The sequence below is a fragment of the Ursus americanus genome, chromosome 4 (genome assembly GCF_024610735.1).
Source record: "Ursus americanus isolate L20-20 chromosome 4, mUrsAme1.1.p, whole genome shotgun sequence".
Lineage (NCBI taxonomy): Eukaryota > Metazoa > Chordata > Mammalia > Carnivora > Ursidae > Ursus > Ursus americanus.
The window spans coordinates 53,020,908-53,044,293 of record NC_142130.1 but is presented as its reverse complement, the minus strand read 5'-3'; the positions used below and the strand labels follow the sequence as shown (position 1 = coordinate 53,044,293).

The 23,386-nt window shown below is 40.3% G+C and overlaps 3 protein-coding genes across 3 annotated transcripts in view; all 3 read right to left on the bottom strand.

The window, feature by feature from the left end:
• Positions 1 to 1,949, bottom strand: part of ZBTB11 (zinc finger and BTB domain containing 11) — a 30,783-nt gene extending 28,834 nt beyond the window's left edge. Inside the window, exon 1 of the mRNA XM_045785302.2 lies at positions 1,414 to 1,949. Within this exon, the coding sequence (XP_045641258.1) occupies positions 1,414 to 1,723 (310 nt within the window). The 5' untranslated portion in view covers positions 1,724 to 1,949. The remainder of the gene's footprint in view (positions 1 to 1,413) is intronic.
• Positions 1,950 to 4,667: 2,718 nt separating this feature from the next.
• RPL24 (ribosomal protein L24) lies at positions 4,668 to 9,333 on the bottom strand. The gene is made up of 6 exons (XM_045785308.2): positions 9,206 to 9,333; positions 9,006 to 9,081; positions 8,351 to 8,461; positions 5,989 to 6,125; positions 5,512 to 5,575; positions 4,668 to 4,792 (listed from the first exon to the last, which is right to left on the bottom strand). Exons 1-6 carry the CDS (start codon positions 9,208 to 9,210, stop codon positions 4,712 to 4,714), a joined length of 474 nt encoding a protein of 157 aa, XP_045641264.2. The 5' UTR covers positions 9,211 to 9,333; the 3' UTR covers positions 4,668 to 4,711.
• A 3,291-nt stretch (positions 9,334 to 12,624) lies between these two features.
• Positions 12,625 to 23,386, bottom strand: part of LOC148110250 (uncharacterized) — a 49,877-nt gene continuing 39,115 nt past the window's right edge. The window contains exon 3 of the mRNA XM_087861865.1: positions 12,625 to 12,981. Within this exon, the coding sequence (XP_087717991.1) occupies positions 12,751 to 12,981 (231 nt within the window). The 3' untranslated portion in view covers positions 12,625 to 12,750. The remainder of the gene's footprint in view (positions 12,982 to 23,386) is intronic.

Genomic DNA, 23,386 nt, shown 5'->3' with positions numbered 1-23,386 from the left:
GCACGCTCCTTGGACTGAACTAGTCAGGCATCCCAACATGTCATAAGGTATCAAACCTGAAACATTTGCTCAAGAAAACCGGGTCTGACCAAACCAGTCCTAACAAAATGCAGCAATTACTCCGTATCTACCCCTCACACTTTTGTCCCTTTAGAGGAATTTCATTCAAATATTGGTTTAAAATAGAAAATAAATGACGGGAAAGCATTTAAGAAGACAACAGATCCGGATCATTTTTGAAAACACGAAAGAACTCTAAGGAACAAAAGGAAGGACTACCCATTCGTTCATCAATTAATAGGCCTGATGACAAAGTTCATAAACTGAAAAGAACTTCAGAAAGTATTCAGTAGTCTAATTTCTTTATTCACAGAGAAGTAACCCAGACTCGCAACTTCTCCAGACCCATAGGAGAGCGAGTGGCAGAATCCTCCCAGACAAAACCTCTTATCAGGGCCTGCAAAACTTTCACTAATTCTAACCGAACAGTTTCAATGTAAATCAACTTTGTGGACAGTAAGAGCGGTAAAGAACCCAAAGACCCTTGCTCTCCTTCCCTGACCTGGTTCCCAAGGAGTCAAGAAACTTTAGAGCAGTTATTTCCTGACTATTACAACCACAGTAACCGTATCTTTTCTGGGTATACATAGTATGCCTCACAGTTTCAAAGAGCTTTTCACAGTATCAGAGGGAAGAACATGAAAACATTCAGAATGAAGGATATCTGCTATTCTTTACAATGAATTCTTGTCCCACAATCGAAGTTGAAGATGGCTGTTTCCATACACTCGCTTCAAATCACCTCTGCACACAATTGCCTTATTGCTTATTTACGCCGCAGTAGCACAATTTGAGGAATATGGGCAAGCAGGTCCAAAGAACCTCAAAACCGCAGGCCAAAACCCTAGAGGAAACGGCTGAAGCAAGCAGCCCAGGCTTGGGGCTGACCGTCCCTTCCCCAGACCCTCAGCACAACAGGATTTTAGGAGGCACGACACGCAGCTCTGCACAACCGCCAACCCTCCCCCCCGCCCGCGCTGCCCAGGAGCGTCCCCGGAGGGCAGGAGCCACCGCCTCCAGCGCAGCCGGAGGAGGCGGGCCCGCCGCAGCCCGCACGTCCCGGCCCCTCCCGGCGGCTGGCCCGGCCCCCGGGGAAGCCCCCTTCGCCCCACCCCGGGCCAGGGCCCGCCCCCAGCTTCCCCGGCCTCCTTCCTGTGGGAAGTGCGGCTCTTTTCGCGTCCCCCACCCTCTCGGCTCCGCCTGGCAGCCGCTCCACGGCCGAGCGCAGGTTGGGCCGGCGAGGGGCACCTGGGACCCCAAACTCGCTCGTGCACAAACAGGCCCGGCTCCGCCAGCGGGCCTTGCCTGGGCAACAAGCCGCCGCCCGCCCCCTCGCCACGGGCGAGGTCCTACCTCGCCACCAGTAAGTCTTGGACAAGTCGTGCCAGGTCTGATGCCGGGTGTGGTGAGTGCCGCCCGGGCCCAGGTGCGCCGCCTCGATGAGCCCCCGGCGCCGCTCCGGCTGCAGCACCACCTCCAGCTCCGCGAAGGTCTTGCGGTGCCGCTGCCGTCGCTGGTAGTATAAAGTCCCACCGCGCACCACATAGCAGGCGGCCGCCTTGCGGATTTTACGCTTGACATTGCCCTCGGTGCCCGGCGCATACGGCTCACGCTCGTTTGTCAGGTAGCGAAGAATGGCTCGGTAGCTTTCCTCGCTTGACATCGCTGACGGCGGCTCCCTGAGAGCGCCTGTCAGTGGTGGGGGAGGAAGACAGCGCACTAGCTCCGGGCGGATGCAACAGTGGCGGCGGCACTGTAGGGAGGAACGGCTGTATCAGTGGTGAGTGCTCTTCGACGGCGCCCGCAGCGCGAAGGGAGAACGGACGAATTGGTAACCAGGGGGAACTGCACTTCTCCAGCGCGCGGGATCCGCTGGCGACTGACAAAATGGCTGCTGCACCACCGGAAGTGACGTGATCAAGGGCAGTGGGTGAGGGGACTGAGTCCTGATTGGAGCGCACTGGCTTTCTGGCTTGATGAAGCCGACCAAGTGACGTCAGGACTGCGGGCGGACATTTTGGAAGCGGGTAGGCCCTTCCTGGGAGACCAAAGTAGCTTCGATCAGACATCTTAAGTCCTGGCAGTTTCCCTTTTTATTTTTCCCCTCTTTCCCATGCTCTGAGCACGTGTAGGAGTTGGTGGGCTGTTGTTATCTTGTCCGAGGTACGCCAATATAGAGAAGAGTCTGTTTTTCGCCTTCCTGCCTTCTGAGATACCCCGACAACATAAAAGCATCAGATTTTGAGGCTCTTAGTAAAATGTAAGCTTGTGGACACAAGACCAAAGACAGCCTCATTCACATATAAATGTAATTTCCAGTTAAACGTTTAAAATCCAAGTCCCTCAATGATAGAATTTACTGTAATTTCTAAACTTACACTGTGGGCTCCAAATCACCCATGGAATAGTCGGTATTCTTCTGGAAACTATCGTCGCACATACGGGCAATTTTCTGTATATAAAGGTAACGATGTTGGCAACAAGTGGGGAAGAGTAGCTAGCACTTCATTTGCACGTATTTTTACATAAACTTGGCGGGGGGGAATTCTCCATTTTACACCCAATATTTACTGAGTGCACAAAAGGCTGAGGCGACTCGAACTGCATTTTCCAGTGTGCACTGTGGGTCCTATTTCACATTTTTAGCGAGTAGCCCAGAGTGGTGGCCGCTGTCATCCTTCCGTGGGTTTAATCTGCAGCGCAGACAAGACCACAGGCCTATGACATCCTACTTCACAATGGGTCAGGCACTGACAGTGCTTTGCTGGCGCCTGAGAACTCCAGGCCAACCCCTCCTCTCCAGCCTGGAGTCTGTAGTCGCTACGTGAGGCTCTTTGACCTTGTGGAGACAGGTTAGGGGTAGACAACAGGCGAATACACTGGGCTCAAAAAATAGGATGCATCCAGTCTCTGTGGTACTTGTGGGTGGAGGTCACAGGAATTAACGGATGGCCTAGGTACTTGAGGCAGCATCCTTGAATGACTCTGGCTGTAGGTGCGTGAGCTACCACCAGACCTGGGATTTACTTAGGGTCGCTTAATCCACAGACTGAGATAGCTGAGGAAGGGAGGAGGAATTAGAATGTGGGGTGGGGCACGCAAAGCAGATACCCAAATCAACTCTTGAACTGTGCGCTGGGTTAGCACCATCACGCTTCAGCTGTGAAATCGACTCTTTAAATTTAAAAAATAGATTTAAATAAAAATTTAACAAGTCGTGGCGGTAAGAAAAACTGAAAATAAATCTCCCTACACCCAACTGTTTGTGCCAAAAACAAAACCAAACCTGTGAAAGCATTGAGAAGCCCATCATACTTGGATTTGCCTCTGTGACTTTGGGCCAATACAAAGAAAAAGGTCTTACAGGAGGTCTAATTGGTCTAAAGGCTAAACTTGCCATCCTCCTAAAACAGGTATTTAGTATTTTATTTCTAGCTCCTGCTGGGCACAGGCTACCCAGTAATCAAAGGTAATCAGAACTGGCACTTTCATTTTATAAAAATGTGTAAGTCAGAAAAGCTCTTTAAAAGAACATTTTTTGTGTACAAAATTTAGAAATATATAGCTCTGATTTCACGTTGGGTATTTTGATTGGTTATGCTTTCCTTGTTCATAGCTAAATAATGGTCTTACTTTCCCAGTAATTTCATAAAGAAATTACCACAATAAAAACAATTTCCCCCCAAAATCTTACGTTTCTAAGCAAGTCAATGTATCTTGCTATTTTTAAAATTGATTTTACACATATTTTTAGTTTTCAAGTTCCCCAAAAGGACTATTTATTCCCTACACCTAGTACAATGCCTGAATTTAACATCATCTAGACAGATCATTAGTTCCATCACCTTGGATAGAATGTAGGTGTGTGTGTGTGGAGGGGGTGAGATGTGTGATTTTTACCTTCACCTAAGTATTCTATGTGTAAAAACATGTTTCTCAAACAAGGCTGTGGCTTGTTCACTGTTGTAGTCTTCCAACTTGACAGCATAGTACACAAGATGATCTTTCTACAGAGTGCAACCCTAGTCTTTTTTTTTTTTTTTTTAAGATTTCCTATTTATTTATTTGAGAGAAAGTGCAAACAGAGCAAATGGGGACATGAGTTGGGGGAGAGGCACAAGCAGGCTCCCTGCTGAGCAGGGAGCCCAATGCAGGGCTCAATCCCTTGACCTGAGCCAAAGGCAGATGCTTAACTGACTGAGCCATGCAGGGGTCCTATTCTTAACATAAATTATTACTCCTCCTTACCACATTTTACGCACAAGTATTTCTTGAACATCAGGCTACCATTTTTTTTTTGCAATTTTAACTGTAGTTCTAATTCCCAGCTCAACAAAATATCTTGGAAATTTAAAAGCATATTCTACTGATGAAGTTGTACTCTTCATTTAAGCTTAGTTTCTGGAAGCAAGAGATTAATAGTACGGTTGAAGTTTTAAGCAACTAACGGTAAGAGGTGAAATACCAATGAACAAAAGGCAAGTCCAATACAAAATAAATGTGTCTACCATGGAAAGAGTAACTCAACAAGAAAATAATTCATTAAAAATATTTAGTATTACAGGTAGGCCCAATAAGTTGTGTTTTGAGAGTAAAAAACACCACAATCTAGTTATAGTCAGATGTTTATTTAAAAATCTGATCCACCAACTTAGCGTTTTCCACCAACTCGGGGTGCAGAAACCTTCACAGGCTTCACAATCTTTTGCTTAGGTGCTGCCTTCGTGGGAGCCTGTAAAAAGGTAACATGTCATGTGACATTATTCCATCCAACTTTTTAAATCACCTCTTTCTCGTATCCAGATTCTCTCTGCATTCTAGGTTTTCCTTATTAATTACATTTCTAATATTAAGAGCTACCCTCCCTCTGAGAAGTTAGAAGTCCACTTCTATATATGTAAATGAAAGACAAAGATCACAGATTGGAGGGGTTAAATGAGGAGACACAACTGAATGCAGTGGGGGATCCTGAACTGTCAGAACAGAAAAAGGACATTATTAGTCACCTGACACCAACGGCTTTGAAAATTTTACTGTAGTTATCTAAATTGATAACATTGAGAAAAGCTGGGCAAACTCTATACTATTATTTAAAACTTTTTAAAATAAACTTTAAAACAAGAGCCACCTTTACTTTCCCCTTCCCTAATTTTTGTCTGGCAGAGGGACCTCTGAAATCACCCACCCGAAACCAGTTATGAACATCATTTTCATTGGAGCCTTGCAATAAATTCCTTAAAAACTCGAAACTTTCATTAACCACAATTTGGATTAAAAATAAATTTTCCTGTTATTTATTATTTATCTATTTATTTTAAGTAATTTCTACACCCAACGTGAGGCTTGAGCTCACACAATCCCAAGATCCAGAGTCACATGCTCTAACGAGTGAGCCAGCCAGTGCCCCTCCTGTTATTTTAAATAAGAAATCCAAGACAATCTCACAATTACCTTAGCAGCAGCCATTGCTGTCTTTTTAGATGCTTGCTTAGCCTTTTTTGCTTCCTTGGCAGCCCTGTGGAGTTAAAAATAACTTAAGGCAAAGTGTTTTACCCCTTAAGAGTAGTTTATTAAACAAGGAGCTAGAGTGTTTTGGAAAAGAATTATATTCCTTCCCCATCTGCCAGTTATTTGTAGGATAAATCCAAAGGGTTTGTCAATAAATGTCATTAACTACCAAGTCAGCTTAACATAGATCAGAAATTATGCAGCTTTAATTGCATACAGAATTTCAACAAATCATTAAGTATATACTATATTATAAACTTCTGCATTATTAAACTTCAATATTTATGACTGGCAATTTCTATATAGATGCAAGTATTAAAACACAAAATAACATCAAACTAGATTCCTATGCCTATAAATCCAAACATAACCTATAATCCATCCCAACAGCTGAAATGCTCATACTGAAGGCTTCCTCACCTGATGGCCTGTTCTCGTTGTGCCTTCCTAACTTCAGGTTTCTGATTCCTCTTGGCCATTATATCAGCAAGAGATGCACCAGTGATGGCCCTCTGGAATTTGACTGCACGGCGGGTTCTTTTCTTTTGAATTTTTTCCTACAAAACAAAAAGATGGGAGCATATTTATGAACCTTGCTTCATGAACATGGGAGAAACAAAATCTTAAGATTTGTATTTATTTGTCTTAGTGCATTTGGGCTGCTACAACCAGAATGACTGAGCACCTGATAAATAGCATTTTTTTTTTATAAGGGCATTATTCCCATTCCTGAGGGCAGAGCCTCCCAAAGGTCTCACCTCTTAGTATCATCACATTGGGGTTAGATTTCACCATATGAATTTTAGGGGTATACATTCAGATCATAGCAATATTCAACAAAAACAATTCATGTAACCATTTGAAAAGAAATATATGAAGAATATATGTAAAATACTGCAACAGGCAGATAAATTTTCCAATTATAGACTGGTTATCTCTCACAAATTCATTTTTTATTACTTTAAAAAGACAAAAATCACGCCGTGTATTGTGTAAGACTGATAAATCACAGACCTGTACCCCTGAAATAATACATTATATGTTAAAAAAAAAAAGTCTATTTAAAAAAATGAAAGATAAAAATCAAACTGATGAAGTTAACTAGTGGTACTTCTAAAGTGATTTAAAAAAAAAAAAGATTTATTTATTTGAGAGAAAGAGAGGGGAGCACGTGTGTGTGAGTGGGGTGGGAAAGAGTCCGAAGCAGAAAGCAGAGTCTGGACTTGGGAGCCCAGCACAGCTCCATTCCAAAACCATGAGACCATGACCTGAGCGGGAACCAGGAGTCAGATGCTTAACCCACTGAGCCACCCAGGCACCCCTCTTCAAAAGTGATTTCAGTAAGACTGTTTATGGTAAAGAATTTACTTTTTGAAAAAATTTATCAAACCTCAACTCACCTATGTTATTTTTACTTAAAGTACTGTCACTGGAAGAAACAGTCAACTGGAAATGATTTATGACAGGAAAGCTACTAAGTATCAGGGGAAAGTCCAGGAATCAAGACAGTACAATTCAAACTTTTGCCAATAAAAGTTATGCAACATTAACCATCTTAAAGCATTTGTAAGTGTGTAACTCAGTGGCATTAAGAACATTCACAATGTTGTGTGCAACCATCACCGCTATTCATCTCTATACCTTTTTCATCATTCCAAACTCCACATCCATTAAATAATAATCCCCCATTCCTCCTTTCCCCTGCATAGCCTCTGGTAACCTCTACTTCGTCTTTATGGATTTGCCACTATAGGTACCGCATAAAGGTAGAATCATATAATATTTGTATTTCTGTGTTTGGCGTATTTCAATTAGCATAAAGTCTTCAAGGTTTATCCATATTGGCTAGTTACCAGCTTTTTAAAGCTGAGTAATATTCTATCATGTAACATTTTGTTATCCATTCACCCACTTATGGGCCATTTCCATCTTTTGGCTATTTTAACAGTGCTATGACCACTGGCATAGATAGCTGTGTTAAGTTCCTGTTTACAGTTTTCTTGCGTGTATTTCTAGAAGTGGGGTTGCTGGATATAGTTCCATTTAACTTTTTGAGAAACTGTGAAACCATTTCCACAATGCTTGTACCATCTCACATCCAGCAATGCACAAAAGTTCTAATTTCTCCACAGCCTCAGCAACACTAGTAACCGCCCTACCCCTTTTGGATAAGGACTATGCTAATAGATATGTCAGATCTACTTTTAAGTTAGAAATAAATGCTTCCTTCCCCTGAACTCCCACAATATCTAGTGATGTCTTTCATCATCATGTTTTAGCGAACACCAAGAGGTGTTCACTAAAATATTCCCAGCCTCCTGAATACGAATCCTACCACTATGGCACTAAAACCTTTCCTCAAAAATCTCCATCAAGCTAAAGAGCGCTTCAAAAAAACATTCAGTCTTGAGAACAAACTAGTATGCCGTAAGATTCCACTGATACCCGTTAGGACTAATCCTATAAACATACTCAAAACCAAGTTACCATACTATTTAATTTCTACCCACTGGAACCCCTTAATTACTTCCGCAGTGCCTTATAACTCAAGTGCGCCTAATATAATTTATCGGACTCTGGCAAGGGGATGCTTTCGAATTTCAACTCCACGTTCCTGTGAGCCTACGATGTATAAGGAGACTTTTAACATTTTCACTGTTTGATGCTTTACAGCTTAAGAGCGCTTTCACAGACTGTCTCATTTACTACAGTTTTACAAAGCAGCCAGTGACGCTCAGTTTAAACTGGAGAGCCCCACAAGATCAAACTGTATTTTACTTACCGACTGTCCCTTTTTGTGCTTTCTCCTGTAGAGGACAGTCCAGTTTATCTGCCGAGGATTCCTCTTGGAAAGGAATGCGGATTCGCATTTTGCGTTAAGAAACTGGAAAACCTGTAAAAAAAAAAAACGAGTTCAAAGTTGTCACCTACTCAACTAAACAACGCAGGAGGCTGCGTTTGAAACTCTTAATACTCCAGTTCTATCCCCTCATTTGGGCCAGAGACCAACAGCCTTTTGTCACACAACTGGCAGGGAGCTGGGTCTCTGAGGTTTGTCCTGTCTTACAAAGCAGGGAAACCTAAGCTCACATCACAGGAAAAGGGCGGGATAGCAAAATCCAGGAGGTATTAGCTCCGGTCCCCACCGGGATTAAGATGATCTAATGCCCATAAAATAGCCACATACTTCGGTGGTCCATTGCCCGGGACATCTGAGCTACCCAAACTCCTTCATTTCCGACCTGACTCTCACTAGATCAAACCTCAAGAACGGTTCACTTAGAGGCTTCTGATCCTAACAACCACTGCACACGCGGTCCCAGAAAAAAGCCTTTCAGGGACCAAGAACGATGCGGTAAATGAACACGCTTAAACCGAATTAGACTGGTCTCTCCTCTTAAGAGCACAAGATGCATTTGGGCGATGTGGTCTTTCACCTTCCCGTCGGTCCTGGCGTAGCGCCTGCCATGTCCGGGGTAAATCTTGTACCCACTGAAACTGCACAGCTCGACCCTGTAACAAAAAGCGAAAAGCCATTAGGGAGAGTGTCTACGGCAAGGAGAAACCAAGCCCCGGACGCGGGAGAGGTGCTCTGCCCGAAGATGACAGCGGATTAAAGCCCAGGGTTCTTGCTCACTTCATAGCTGCAGCAGCCGGGAACAAGGAAAGATGATGAAGAGAAAGAGAGGATCATGGGAAGAAGCCTTATAACGCAGCAGGGCAATCTCCTCCCCCATTTCCCTTCGCTAACCCCGGCGCTCCGTGATGACGTCTATCTCGGCGGCCTCCTTCCTCTAGAGGCGGAGCCGGTTCAGGGAGCTAGAGTGAAGTTGACTGTCGCTTAGGCAAGCAGCTGGTTGTTTTTTGAGTCATTCTCATTCCCGCGGTCAAGTTTCCCAGAGTGATCGTCCTGCTTCACAGAATGTGAACTCTGTAGTTTAGTGACCTACAGACAATACCCACAGGTAAAACTTAAAGTCACATTTTGCCTTCCGTGTTGGCCTATTTCCTCAACCAACAAAATTAAATTTTAATCGTTTCACCTTTGGAAAATAATGACATCTGAACTGTCTCCCACGCCTCGCTAATCGAATTGTACATGACGGCGCCTTGCATTAATTATGATTAACATTCATTGAGTTCTCTTTCTGTGCCAGGAATTATGCGAAATCATTTACATACATTAGTTTATTCAGTTTACAAAATCCCTACTAAGTAACCAATGAAGCACTGCAAAATGACAACTCCCTGTCTGGGAAGAGCTAGGTTTCAACTTATGTCTATTGCAGCCCAGGGGCGGGTGGTTGCACAGAGAAGGGCAAAGCTTTTGTCTGGAGGTTTGGAAAAGGGAGCTCTGGCCAAGCCCGCTGGGAGGGCCAACGCTTCAATCGCTTGAGCCCTTCCTTTCGTGACGCTAGAAACTAGCCTATGTTGAAAGGTGGCAAGAGACTATCCTTGAATTGTGTGTTGGAGTATTTGACTAGGAAACAAAATATAATGATTGATTGATGCTGCCTATATAAGCTACTCACTCTAAAAAGGATCTTTTAGTAGGTAGTTGAAAAGATTTGTAAAGTCCGGTAACAACTGATGTTAAGAAAGCTGTACAGTTATGTTGGAACGAGCCTCAAGAATGAATTAATGGACACCTGGCTGGCTCAGTCAGTGGAGCATGCGACTCTTGATCTTGGGATTGTGAGTTTGAACTCTACTTTGGGTGAAAAATAAAATTTAAAAAAAAAAGAATAGAGATCAGCGTGGAATCAAAAAGCAAAGAGGAGGAATTTGACAGTCTGACCAACTCTGACCAGCTTTTCAGAATACCTGGTATATTTGGAAGACATTGTCTAAATAGACTATAGGCAGATAGACGCCTCAGGCTTCCATGGCTTGAACTTAGTCAACTCTGACATTCATACAGTTCTTTCAGTTTTAAATCACTGCTAATTTAACAAATGTTTGATCATTAAAAAAAAAAAAGAGAGAGAGAAGAAAACCACCTGGCTTCTACAAGCTCTAAGGCACAGCTGGATATGAGTAGAGGATGGAGTCAAGATTTACAAGCAGGAATTTGGTCCACAGAACCCCAGAGTTTATAGTACCTTCCCAAGCATTTTAGGAAGATTTTATTTTACTGGTTTTCAAAATTAAGTTTGGCCCAAGTAGCTCTGTGGAGGAAAAGCAGAAAACCAGATCTTAGGGATTTTAGCTCTTTTACCCTTTTTGGAGGGCATTCTTGAGCTGACATTTCAGGGTTCTTTGTAACACATTGTGTGTCTCACACCTTAAATTGTGCTCAAATACTCTTAGAATAAGAAAAAGGTATACAGAAGCCCCTTAAAGTATTTTATATAGTGTCATAAGACACAACTTCCAAAACTATCCATAAATTTTTGGTGACTTTATCCTTACATTCTCTTTAATTTTTTTATTTGGAGCCTAATGTAGGGCTTGAACTTACAACCCTGAGATCAAGACCTGAGCTGAGACCAAGAGTTGGACACTTAAGCAGTTGAGCCACCCAGGCACCCCATTACATTCTCTTTTATAGGCAAAAGGCTCAGCTGTCCTTCCTTCTCATTTATTTTCTTATGGAGCAATATTGAACCAAAGTTGGCCTTCTTCTCAGCCTCCTATACCTCCTGAGAGCAGAGCATTCTTCTGTTCATTGCTTCTTCACCTTTTACATATACTTGCTGTATTCGTTTTCTGTGGTCACTGTAACAAATTACCACAAATTTGGTAGCTTAAAAGTTCAGAAATACATTCTGTCAGTTCTGCAGGCCAGAAGCCTAAAATGAGTAAAATTGGGCTGAAATCAATGTATCCTTGCTCCAGACTCTGGAAGCTCAGGGGCAGAAAATGTTCCTTGCTCTTCAGTTTCCACTGAGATAAACCCTCTTGAATTCCTATCCCATAGAAACTATGAGATCATAAATGTTTGTTGTTGTAAACTACTATGTTTAGGAATACTTTGTTGACATAGCAATAGATAGTTAATAGAGGAAGTAAGGAAATTGTGAATATGGGAACTTAGTGAATAATGATATCATTTGTCAAAAGGACAGATAAGAGAAAGGAACATGTTTGTGGGGGAAAGGGTCAATTTTGCAAAGTCAGAGCTCAAGATGCCCATAACACAATAAGGTGGAGCTGTGTTTTAGGACATTAAACAAGTTCAAAGGAGTGCTTGGAATAGGATATATTTTAAGATTAATGAATATACAGGTGATAGAATATGTGTGATGATATCACCTAGTGTTACAGGCTGGCTTCTTTGGAAGCATTTCCTGAGACTCTGTTTAGGATGGGGTGCCTAGCTGGTTCAGTTGGTAGAACATGCAACTCTTGATCTTGGGGTCATGAATTCGAGTCCCACACTGGGTGTAGAGATTACTTAAATAAAATTAAGAAGCATTATTAAAATTAAAAATTATGAAGTATACTTTAAATCTAATCAAGTCTTCATATATCTATCTAACTACCAATTATATGATATATTGGGGACAGGAACATGTGAAACAATTCCACAGGGATGCAACTGACATCTGCAGGATGACTTAAATTCTTCAACAATATGTGAATTGAAAGGAAAAAGAGAGATTAGAGCCTATGGACAGGACTACTTGCACAAATAATTTTCAGGACCCAGTATAAAATGAAAGTAGGACCCCTTTCTCAAATAGCAGAATAAAGGTATAAAATATTAAGCTATTTCCTTTCTTTGGTAATCTATCTCTTGACGTTTTATGGTGTTTTTTCATTTGCTATTTAATGTCATGCTCTCTCAGGCAAGGACATTCCCTAGGGCTGTGAGCCCCTCACAGGTGCCCAGGGACCTGCCTTGTGACTTGATGCATGTACTGGAACACGAGGCCCAGCCAGCTCTTGGGTTGCCCCTACTGTGAGGCTTGGACCAACATGTTATGCCCCACGGGGGTGGAGTGGGGTGGGGGGTGGTAAGGGAGGCACTGTCAAGCTGGCCATCTCCTTACACTGTACTCCTGGCCTAACCCACAGCAAATGGGCAATGCCCTGGGATGTGTTATGTACCCGGGTCCTGGATGGGGGTGGGCATCAAGCTGCTTTCGGAATGCATGGCAGTGCGGCTGGCTTTGGTGAGTGTGGTGCAGGGAGTCAGCGTCAGCAAACTGCAGAACCAGCCACTCTCTGAACCCATCCCTAGAAAGTAAGGAAGCAGCAGGAAGTGGACCCGCCTGTGAGCTGAGGCCCCAAGCCCCAGGCACATGCCCTATTATTCCCATTGTACTTACTTACAGAACACAAATTCAAAGATACAATGATCACTATCGGAGACAGCAAATGCAGAGCATTAAACCCCACGTGTGGCATGCTCCTGAGTGTCAGGCCTGGTGTGGCTGCATTGGTTGCGCAGTTTGAAGGTGGCTCTACCTACGGATTAAAAGAAAATTTTTTAGAAAGATTTTATCTATTTATTCATGAGAGACAGAGAGAGAGAGGGAGGCAGAGGGAAAAGCAGGCTCCCCAAGGAGAAGGGAACCCGATGCAGGACTTGATCCCAGGACTCTGGGATCATGATCTGAGCTGAAGGCAGACACTTAAACGACTGAGCCACACAGGAGTCCAGATTAAAAGAAATTTAAGAGCTTCTTCAACCAGTTGCAGTATATGGGTCTTATTTGAGGCCTGTTTTGAACAAACACTCTGGACATCTGACCATGGGGACAATTTGAATACTGATTGGATTTTTGATGATATTAAGATGTATTATTAATCCTTTAGGTGTTCTAATTTTACTGTGATCATGTTTAATTTTAAAAAGTGTTCTTATATTTCTAGATACATAGTAAATATTTACAGATAAAATAGCATGATGGTTGGGATTTGTCTTAAAATGAGAGCAGCCAGTGGGTAAGGGCATGGATGAGAAAATGACCAGGACTGGATAAGAGTTGAAGCTGGTATTGGGTAGGAAAGTTCATTAAAATAGTCTCTACATTGTTATATTTGTTTGTTTGTTTGTTTATTTATATTTTATTTATTTATTTATATTTTATTTATTTATCAGACAGAGAGAGAGAGCACATGCAGGGGGAGCTGCAAGGCAGAGGGAGAAGCCGACTCCCAGCTGAGCAGGGAGGCTGACGTGGGGCTCCATCCCAGGACCCTGGGATCATGACCTGAGCTGAAGGTGGATGCTTAACCGACTGAGCCACCCAGGCACCCAACTCTTTTAGATACTTTTCCCTAATAAAAAGTTTCAAACAATTATAGTGTGCTTTGGGATAGACATATTTAAGTCCCACAGTTCAATCCTGGAAAATAGGAAGGGTAAGCACCATTTGTATTATTCTGTAATTTAAAAAAATTTTTTTTTAATTAAAAAATACTTTAGGGGCACCAGGCTGGCTCAGTTGGAAGAGCTTGAGACTCTTGATTTCAGGTTAATGAGTTTGAGCCCCACACTGGGTATAGAGATTACTTAAATAAATTAAACTTTAAAAATACAGGGGCACCTGGGTGGCTCAGTGGTTAAGCATCTGCCTCTTGGTTTCCGCTCAGGTCATGATCTCAGGGTCATGGGGTCAAGCCCCTAGTTGGGCTCCAAGTTCAGTGGGAAGTCTGCTTGAGATTCTCTCCCTCTAGGTCTGCTCCTCCCCCAACTCTTGTGCACTCTCTCTCTCAAATGAATAAATAAATCTTTAAAAAAAACCTTAAGTACTTTATACAAGAACAGCAGCTGTATTCATAATAAATACAGGAAAACATAGGAAACAGTGTAGGTGCCCCATCGGTAAGTGAGCACATAAGCAAACTATAATATATATTTATGCAGTGGACTACTACACAGAAATAAAATGGAATGAGCTTTTGATTTACACATCAACATATGAGTACCAAAAACATTATGCTAAGTGGAAGTAGCCTTACCAAAAAAAAGCCTTACCGTATGATTCTATATATATCAAGTTCTACACCATGCAGAACTAACTTTTGATGGGAAAAAATCAGAACAGTGTTTGCTTCTGGGTGAAGGGAAGGATTTAATGGGAAGGTATACAAGGGAACTTTCTGTGTAATGTTCTATATCTGTATGGGTTTTGGGTTAACTACACAGTTTGTCAAAACTCAGGGAATGTTCAGGGGTGCCTAAGTGGCTCAGTCGATCTCTGGTCATGATCTCAGGGTCATGGAATCAAGTCCTCCTGCCCCCACCTCACCACCTTGCATCAGCTCCTCACTCAGTGCTGAGTCTGCTTGTCCCTCTCCCTCTGCTCTTCTCCTCCACTCAAATAAATAAATAAATAAATAAATAAAATCTTTAAAAAAAACCACAACACAACACCTCAGGGAATGTTTATTAAGATTTGAACATTTCATATGGTGACTAACGTAATATAATAAAAAATCATTAAAAAAAATATTTGAACATTTCATTGTATGTAGATTTTACTTTAAAAGAAAAGAAACTAAATATGTATTCAGTACTAGTTAATGAAATACTGGCTTAAGTAAATAGGGGAAAGTATACTGAAACTTCGAAAAACAAGCTGGATGAAGGGATACATAAATGGATAGATGTGTGATAAAACAAGCATAATGAAATGTTGATAAGAGAATCAAAGTAGTGATTTTATGAGTGCTCACTGTAGAATTCTTTCAAATTTTCTATATATTGGAATTTTTTCATAATAAGATGTTGGAAAATAATTAAAGGGAGCCATCTTCTGGAAGAAACTGGTATTACCAATTGGCTCAAAAATGCAAGAGGAACAAAGCATGGCGTTTGTATTGTTCAGTATGTATGTAGTAATTGCTTATTATTTTTCATATATCCTGTTGGTTCTCACTCATGTACTCAAGCTATTTTCTTTGGCTGGAAATCTTTCCTCCCTTCCACTGGCTAACTTCCTACTCAGATTTTACTTCATCTAAAACAGAGGTTGCAAACAGTAAATATTTTAGGCTTTGTGGGCTAACAGGCAAGATTGAAGACATTATGTAGGTATTTATATAATGAGAAAAAAACTTTCACAATATTTTCATTGATGAAATTTAAATATAATCACAGTATTGTGTATGAGTTTTTGTAAAACAGGTCTACTGAAGAGAAAAATAACATTCTTTTTGGGAGAGGTGGATGATAGACATTTCTCTCTTTTCTTTTTTAAACATTGTATTTATTTATTTGAGAGCAAGAAAGAGAGAGAGACTGTATGAGTAGGAGGAGGGGCAGAGGGAGAGGGAGAAGCTGACTCCTTGCTGAGCAAGAAGCCCTACTCAGCTTGATTCAGGACCTGGAGATCACGACTTGAGCCGAAGGTAGCTCCCCAACTGACTGAGCCACCCAGGCACCCCTAGACATTTCTCTTAATTAGGGTTCAAAGTTATTCCCTACCACTAAAATAAACTACTAATTTTTTTTGCTAATCCTGATCTGTAATGAGATTTTACATATTTCATCTTTGAAAAATGTGTTTTCACCCAGATAAATACTGCTCAGTGTTGATATTAATTCATATAACTGAGCATGTCAATCTTTTGGAAGGCAATTCTAGAATTAGGTTGTTCTTTTGATATTTTCCTTTTAGCATGAGTAATAATTATTTCCAATTGAAAGTTAAATGAAAGCTCAATTGCACAGTTAAATGGGTCTCGAAATACAGAAATTTCCTTTGTATTTGCTTGGAGGTCTTTCAATACTGCTAAAAATGTAGTTTGAGCTTGAAAATATAACCACTGCAAATTTGTATGACAATGGAAATCTTGTTTTTTGTTTGTTTTACTTGTAAAACTTAACTTGTTTTAACTTGTTATTTTTTGTCAAAATGACGTTACCATAGAATAAGTTTTGCATGTAAGTGCTGTGTTGTCTTATAATTTTAGGTTGAGTTCATTAAGAAGCATCATTAAATGATCAAAATTAGCAAATTAGCAAAATGAATTTTTTAAAAGATTTTATTTATTTATTTGACAGAGAGAGTGCACAATTATGGGGAGCATCAGAGTCATAGGGAGAAGCAGGCTCCCCACTGAGCAGGGAGCCTGATGTGGAACTCGATTCCAGGACCCCAGGATCATGACCTGGGCCGATGGCAGATGCTTAACCTAACGACCCACCCAGGCACCTGCAAAACGAATTTTAAAGCCTTTCTGTCAGTGTTCCATAGTAGTGGTTGGGGGGGGAGGTGGTTCTTTTCATTTAGAAAAATTTCAGTCTTGACCCTGAGCTTAAAAAAAAATTTTTTTCTATAGGGTGCCTGGGTGGCTCAGTCTGTTGAGCATCCCACTCTTGGTTTCAGCTCAGCTCATGATCTCAGGGTTGTGACATTAAGTTCCCCACTGGGCTCCATGCTTAGCAGGGAGTCGGCTTGAGATTCTCCCCCTCTCCGTGTGCACCTCCCCTGGCTTGTGCTCGAGTGCTCTCTCTCAAATAAATAAATCTTTAAAAAATCACAATAAAATTTTATCAAATGCTGCATGGTAGGGCAAGTCAGATATTCAGCTGCTAATTCTGACAAGAATTCACCGACTGACAGCAAATGAAGTCCATGAGAACAAATGAAGTTTATTGTTAACACTACTCGTTTAATAACACATGGTAGATTCAAATGCCTTCCACAAAGTACCGGCTGATTGATAATACAATAATGTTATAACCATAGTATTTAACACCTTACATTTTCACAAGTATTACAAATCTGTTAAGCTGAGCCTTTTTCTACTTATGTAAGTTGTAAGACATCATAGCTGATTTCACTTAAGGTGTAGTCAGTTAGTTTTTTCTCAAAAATATTGTCACCTGTTTCATGCAGCCTATTCATAGAGGCTATTCTTCAGTCATTTCAAACATTGACTTTCTGAATAAACAGGCACAAATAACCTGTATCAATAACACCTGTCCATTTATTAAGAGCCATGGAAAACATTCAAAATAATTTTCCTTCACTAAATAATTTAAATTGACTATCAGTGCTGCTCCCAGAGCTTTAACACTTAATGCAGCTGTTCTTACGTAAAGGCTAATGGTCTTAAACCAGTTTATTTTTTCTGGATACATTTCTTAGGTGACTGCAGTCAAACATCATTTAATTAACAGACCATAAGTAAATGACTTTCCTTGCTTGGCTAATAAATGAGCCACTTGAAAACTTACTTTGGTAGCAGACTTCCTTTCTTTTTCTTTTCTTTCTTTCTTTGAAGAAATTTTACTATCATGAGATATCTATTAAAATTTTCTAACTTCTCTGATTGATTGCTGTGATTTGGGAATATTGTGATAGCTGGGTAGTCTGGTAAGGTAGACATATACTGTATTCTTTAAGCACAGATAATGGTTATTGCATAATAAATAATGCTTTGCAATCTAATTTGATAAAATAATCCACACTTAACTGTATCTTGAAGATGGAATATTTTATCTACTTTTTTCTTTTTTTGTTTTGCTTGATAGGTATACGTTGGTAATAAAAAAATAATAAGTTATCACAGTATGGTGATATGGATGGCACTTAGAAATGGTGTCACGTAAAAATGTGTTCTGGTGATTTGTAGTATGTAGCAGCAGTCTGAAGTGATAGGAATGACACATATGGTCTCGATTATGAATACTCTATTCTGTAAATGCAGCCATAGACAATAGGTAAAGAAGTATGGCTGTATTCCAAAATATTTTATTTATGGACAGTGAAATTTGAATTGCATCTAATTTTATGTGTCATAAAATGTTACTATTCTTTTGTTTTTTTCCAGCCACATAAAATGTAAAAGCTGTAATTAGCTGTAGACCATACAAAATCAGGATGTAGAGTAGGTTCAGCCTATTGGGCATAGTTTGCCAACCCTTGTAGAGAATATCTACATAAAGTAGCCTTTCAAAAAAAAAATAAAGTAGCCTTTTGAGTTTATTATTTTATTTGAAGGGATGAAAAGGAGTTTGTGATTTTCTTCATAACATTTTCTTTTCTCTTTCTTCTTTTCTTTTTTTTTTTTTTTTTGATTTTCAGTAGACTCCATGCCCAACTGGGACTTGAACTCACAACCCTGACATTAAGAGTCACATGCTCTACTGACTGAGCCAGCCAGGCACCCCTTGGGAATTTGTATTTTAATTTAAAGAGATTGTTATTCATATTTCTTCCGTATTGTAGACTTTGTGTTGTGGTTAAATATGAAAATCTTAGTGATTTCAAAATTTTAAAAGTACAATTTTAGAAGAGAAAAGATAACACATATATTTGCATTCCTCAGCATGTCAATATACTTTATATATTTCTGCTTGATATCATCCTTTCAACTGGAAAGGAAGAGAAGGTAAAAAAAAATTTAAAGGGTATGTGATGACCAAAAATAAGTTACAGGGAAATGTTCAAAGCATATATCTTGAAAATATGTATAGTATACATCCATTTTTGTTTTTAAAAATATGGGAGGCAAGGATCTAGATATATTCCCACCAATAAGAGATTGAAAAGAAACACACCAACATGGTAACAGTGACTTTTCTTAGTAGGAGGATTATGGAAACTTTTTATTTTTTGCTTGCCTGTTTTCTAAGATTTTTACAATAATATATTTTTAACAATAAACAGATACATGCTACGTTATTTTAAAATAGAAAGCACAGGGTGCCTGGGGTCCTGGGACCGAGTTCCACATCGGGCTCCCCCTTGGCAGGGGGCCTGCTTCTCCCTCTCCTTTTGCCTGCCGCTCCCCTGCTGTGCTTTCTCTTTCTCTCTCTCTCAAATAAATAAATGAAATCTTTAAAAAAATAAAAATAAAAAAATGAAATGAAATAGTGTATTTTGAAGGACAGAAAGAACATCTCAAGAAATATTTAGACTCCTTTGGGTATTATTTTTTGTAAATGAAGTTAGGTTTGAAAACTTGTGTAACATTCTGTGCACAAGCAACTTTGTAGCAAAGCTATTCTAATCATTACTGTAGATAGATCACTTATACCAGCTACATTGTTATATGCCATCTATCAGAGGCACATAATTCACCCATACTCTGAATTTTCTTTCTCTTCAGAGATGTCTATTCCGAATTGACCAAGTTTTTCATATCTCTAAGTGATGTCAATGGAGCCCCAAATGAGGTGGACTATATAATTACAGAATAAAAATTTCAGTATTGAGGCGCCTGGGTGGCTAAGTATCCGACTCGTGATCTCACCTCAGGTCTTGATCTCAGGGTTGTGAATTCAAGCCCCATGTTGGGCTCCCTGGTCCCCCCCCCCCCAAAAGACTTCAATACTTAAATGCTACTTGGAAGTTGATTATTCTTCTTCACCTCCCCCCACCCAGTAACCCCTGTATTACAGGTTCTCCAGAGAAACAGAACTAATAGCGTGTACACATACATATAGGAAGAGATTTATTGTAAGGAACTGGCTCACACGATTATGGAGCCTGCCAAGTCCAAAATTAGCAGAGTGGGCTGGCAGGTTGGAAATCCAGCAAGGAGTTAATGTTGCAGTTAAGTCCAAAGGCTGTCTACCACAGAATTCCATGCTGTTTGGTAGAGGTCGGTCTTTTGTTCTCTTTACATCTTCAGCTGATGGGATGAGGCCACCCCACATACGGAGGGCACAATTTAAATGTAAATCTTACCCCAAAAATGTCCTCATAGAAACGTCCAAAATAATGTTTGATCACATATCTGGGTACTGTGGCTTAGTCAACTTGACATAAAATTAACCGTCACACCCTCTCATTGTAAAAAATGAATCAAAGGGTACCTGGGTGGCTCATTTGGTTGGGGGACTAACTCTTGATTTCAGCTCAGGTCATGATCTCGGGGTTGTGGGACTGAGCCCTGTGTGGAGCTCCCTGTTGGGCTCCACACACGGTGGAGAGTCTCCTTGAGATTCTCTTTCTCCCTCTCGCTCTGCCCCTCCACCTCCTTGCGTGCTCATTCTCTCTCAAATTAATTAATTTAAAACAATAAAAAATGAATCAAGTTGGGGGTGGGGAGTAAAACTACCATTCGTAAGTGAACTTTTTGAGCTTTTAAGCAGTCTTCCAAGTACAAATGAGAGATTTTTTTATTTACACATTCACTTTATTTTCAATTGGGAATATGATTAATCACTTTTATAGGTTTCATTACATTTTGGAAACACTTCAAAAGACATGATGAATAAAATAAAAATGTCAAGGATTCCTTTATTATTCTTTTAAACAAAAGATAACTTCTTTCCAGTTAATTAGGAAAAGGCACCTGAAAAATATCTCATAATAGCTTTATTTATACTTTTTATTTATACTTCCACCTCCCATCTTTTCTACAAATATTAGCTGATTTATTACATGGGAAAAAATTAAAATTTTAGTAATTCATCTTGAGATGGCTAACTCCTCTATATTCATTATTTTGGCCCTTACATTTATTTAGAATTAATTTATCTATCTATTGATAATTGATGCTTGAAGACTGTTCTGTCCACCAAAGAAATCTTATTGCTTTAGAGAATGGTGAGCTAGCAGTTTATATCCAGTGGGCATGGTGGAGAAAATCATTCACTGGATCCCCATCCTGTTTTGTTTCCTGTCTCTGGAAGAGCCCAAATGGAACGTTTTTATAATAAGGCAGAGCAATCAGCTTCTCTGTCCAAATATTATTGTAGAAAAATTTTTAAAAAGATTTTATTTATTTATTTGACAGAGAGAGAGAGAAAAGGAACACAAGCAGGGGGAGTGGGAGAGGGAGAAGCAGGCTTCCCGCTGAGCAGGGAGCCTGATGGGGCGGCTTGATCCCAGGACCCTGGGATCATGATCTGAGCTGAAGGCAGACGCTTAATGACTGAGCCACCCAGGCACCCCTATTGTAGAATTTTCTTATTGAAATTCTTTAACTTTGGTTCTAACTTTCTTTTTTGATTTACAGACCACTTCAATAATCTGAAAAAATTGCAGCCTTTCTTCCAGACAAGTGGACAGACAAAACACATGAAACCATTAGTGTATAACTTTTTGCAGTTTGGGTTTTGTTATGATGTATATGTAATGCCTATTAAATAATAATAAATAATAATGAGGAAAGTTAGTGCTCATTTAGGATTTCTAGATAAGCCATGAATAGATAAATCATAGTGGCAGTCTTTCTTCATGTCATAGGTCACAGATAAGGGAGCAGAACCATAAGAGTCTGCCAAGGAATACTAACCAAAGAAGAAAACATTTTATTTTATGCACTTAAACCTTCACATAAATAAAGATTTTTTTAAATTGTAAAAAAAATTAGCACATTTAAAAAATCTTTACAGTGTCAAAATTCTTTATATTGAGACAGAAACTAAAGGGACCCCATGAAAAAAAAAACTTTTTTTTTTTTTTTTTTTTTTGCTCCTTTTCCTGCTTATATTCTTGCTAGGACCTGAACCCCTGCCCTACACGTGGCTTAAAGTACCAGTAATGTATGTTCTCCTTGTAAATGTCAAGGAGTTAATGATTTCTTTAGCATCTTCCAGTACCACAGATAACATCTGAAGGGTGACTAAGTGAGGTCATTATAAATGTTTTCTGAGACCACTGACTCCAGACACCTTGACACCAAGACCCCTGTCTCTAGGGTGTAAGTGACTTATGTAGGACACCTGAGCTCTTGTCCTTGTTTTGACCAGTTCCTAGATGCCTGACAGGACGTGTACACCTGACCACTGTCCTCAGTAAAAACCTAAACCCCAAGCAAAGAGGAGACTCATTCTCCTTTTTCTTTCTGAGTCTCCCAGATGCTTCACCTGTATCTGCTCTCTCTATATCTTCAGTGAACTCTGCTCTCACTTCCTCTCAGCTCGTGTTTGATTTCTTTCCTACGCGAAGCCAAGGATCCTGTTGGCTGGTCCTGTGGAACCCCCTTTGGGTCCTCAGATCCGGCCAGTCTGCATCATTAAGAGCTTTGCAGTTTTAAAACTTTAAAACTTCAAAGTTATTATTATGTTTACTTTTTTTGAATATAAGCGCTCATCCTAATCAGAAAAACTCCTTTGTCAAAATATGTTGTCCTATCCACATTGTTCTAGTTTCCTGTCTCTTTGTGTTATCTAAACGTGTATATAATGCTCTCCTGAAACTGCTTTGTTAAAGGTTACCGTCCACTATTACAATAGTCTCCTTCCTGCCACTGTTCTATTCAATACATCCTTGTTATATGAGCAGTTTAACCTTCTAAAACACAAGTTTCATTTTGTCAATCCCTCCCTCGCTCAAAAACACCAAATGAAAATTAGTGGAATGAATGGTGAGAGGTAGGGTGAGGCCAGTTGAATTACAAGAGGACAGTATTTGAGGAAGGGATTAACATGATAAAAGGTGCTTTACTTAGATCTCTCCTGTAGCCGTGGGCGGACCCATTAGAGATGCAAGAGTTGAGCCAGGGCTGAGCTGTTGCAGAGATCAGGTACACTGTGCAGATAGGAAGGAAAGTGTTATGGAGCCTAGGCCTGACCCAGAAAAAATGCTACTTTGTTGAGAGGTTCGTAGTGTTGGTTAGTAGAATCCTCCTATTTGATTTGAGCTTGCAAGGTTTAACATATATACAAGATGAGACAATTTAGTTACAGTATAGCAATTTGATTTTAGATGTACAGCTGTATCTGAAGCCCAAGAGTTTCTGAGGTGTGATTTTAAAGGGTTGCTGGTTCACTTAGGATGTGGGACTGTGTCTGGGAACATCTGGCCACTCTTTTATGGATCCATGACTATACTTAGTTGACTCCATAAAAGGAATACTTTCCTCTGGATTCTAGGTCAGATGAACCAGACAAAATTCTGGTTCTGCTATTGCTATAAACGTGCAGGAACCTGTGCTCCTCAGGTGCCCTCTGAGCTTC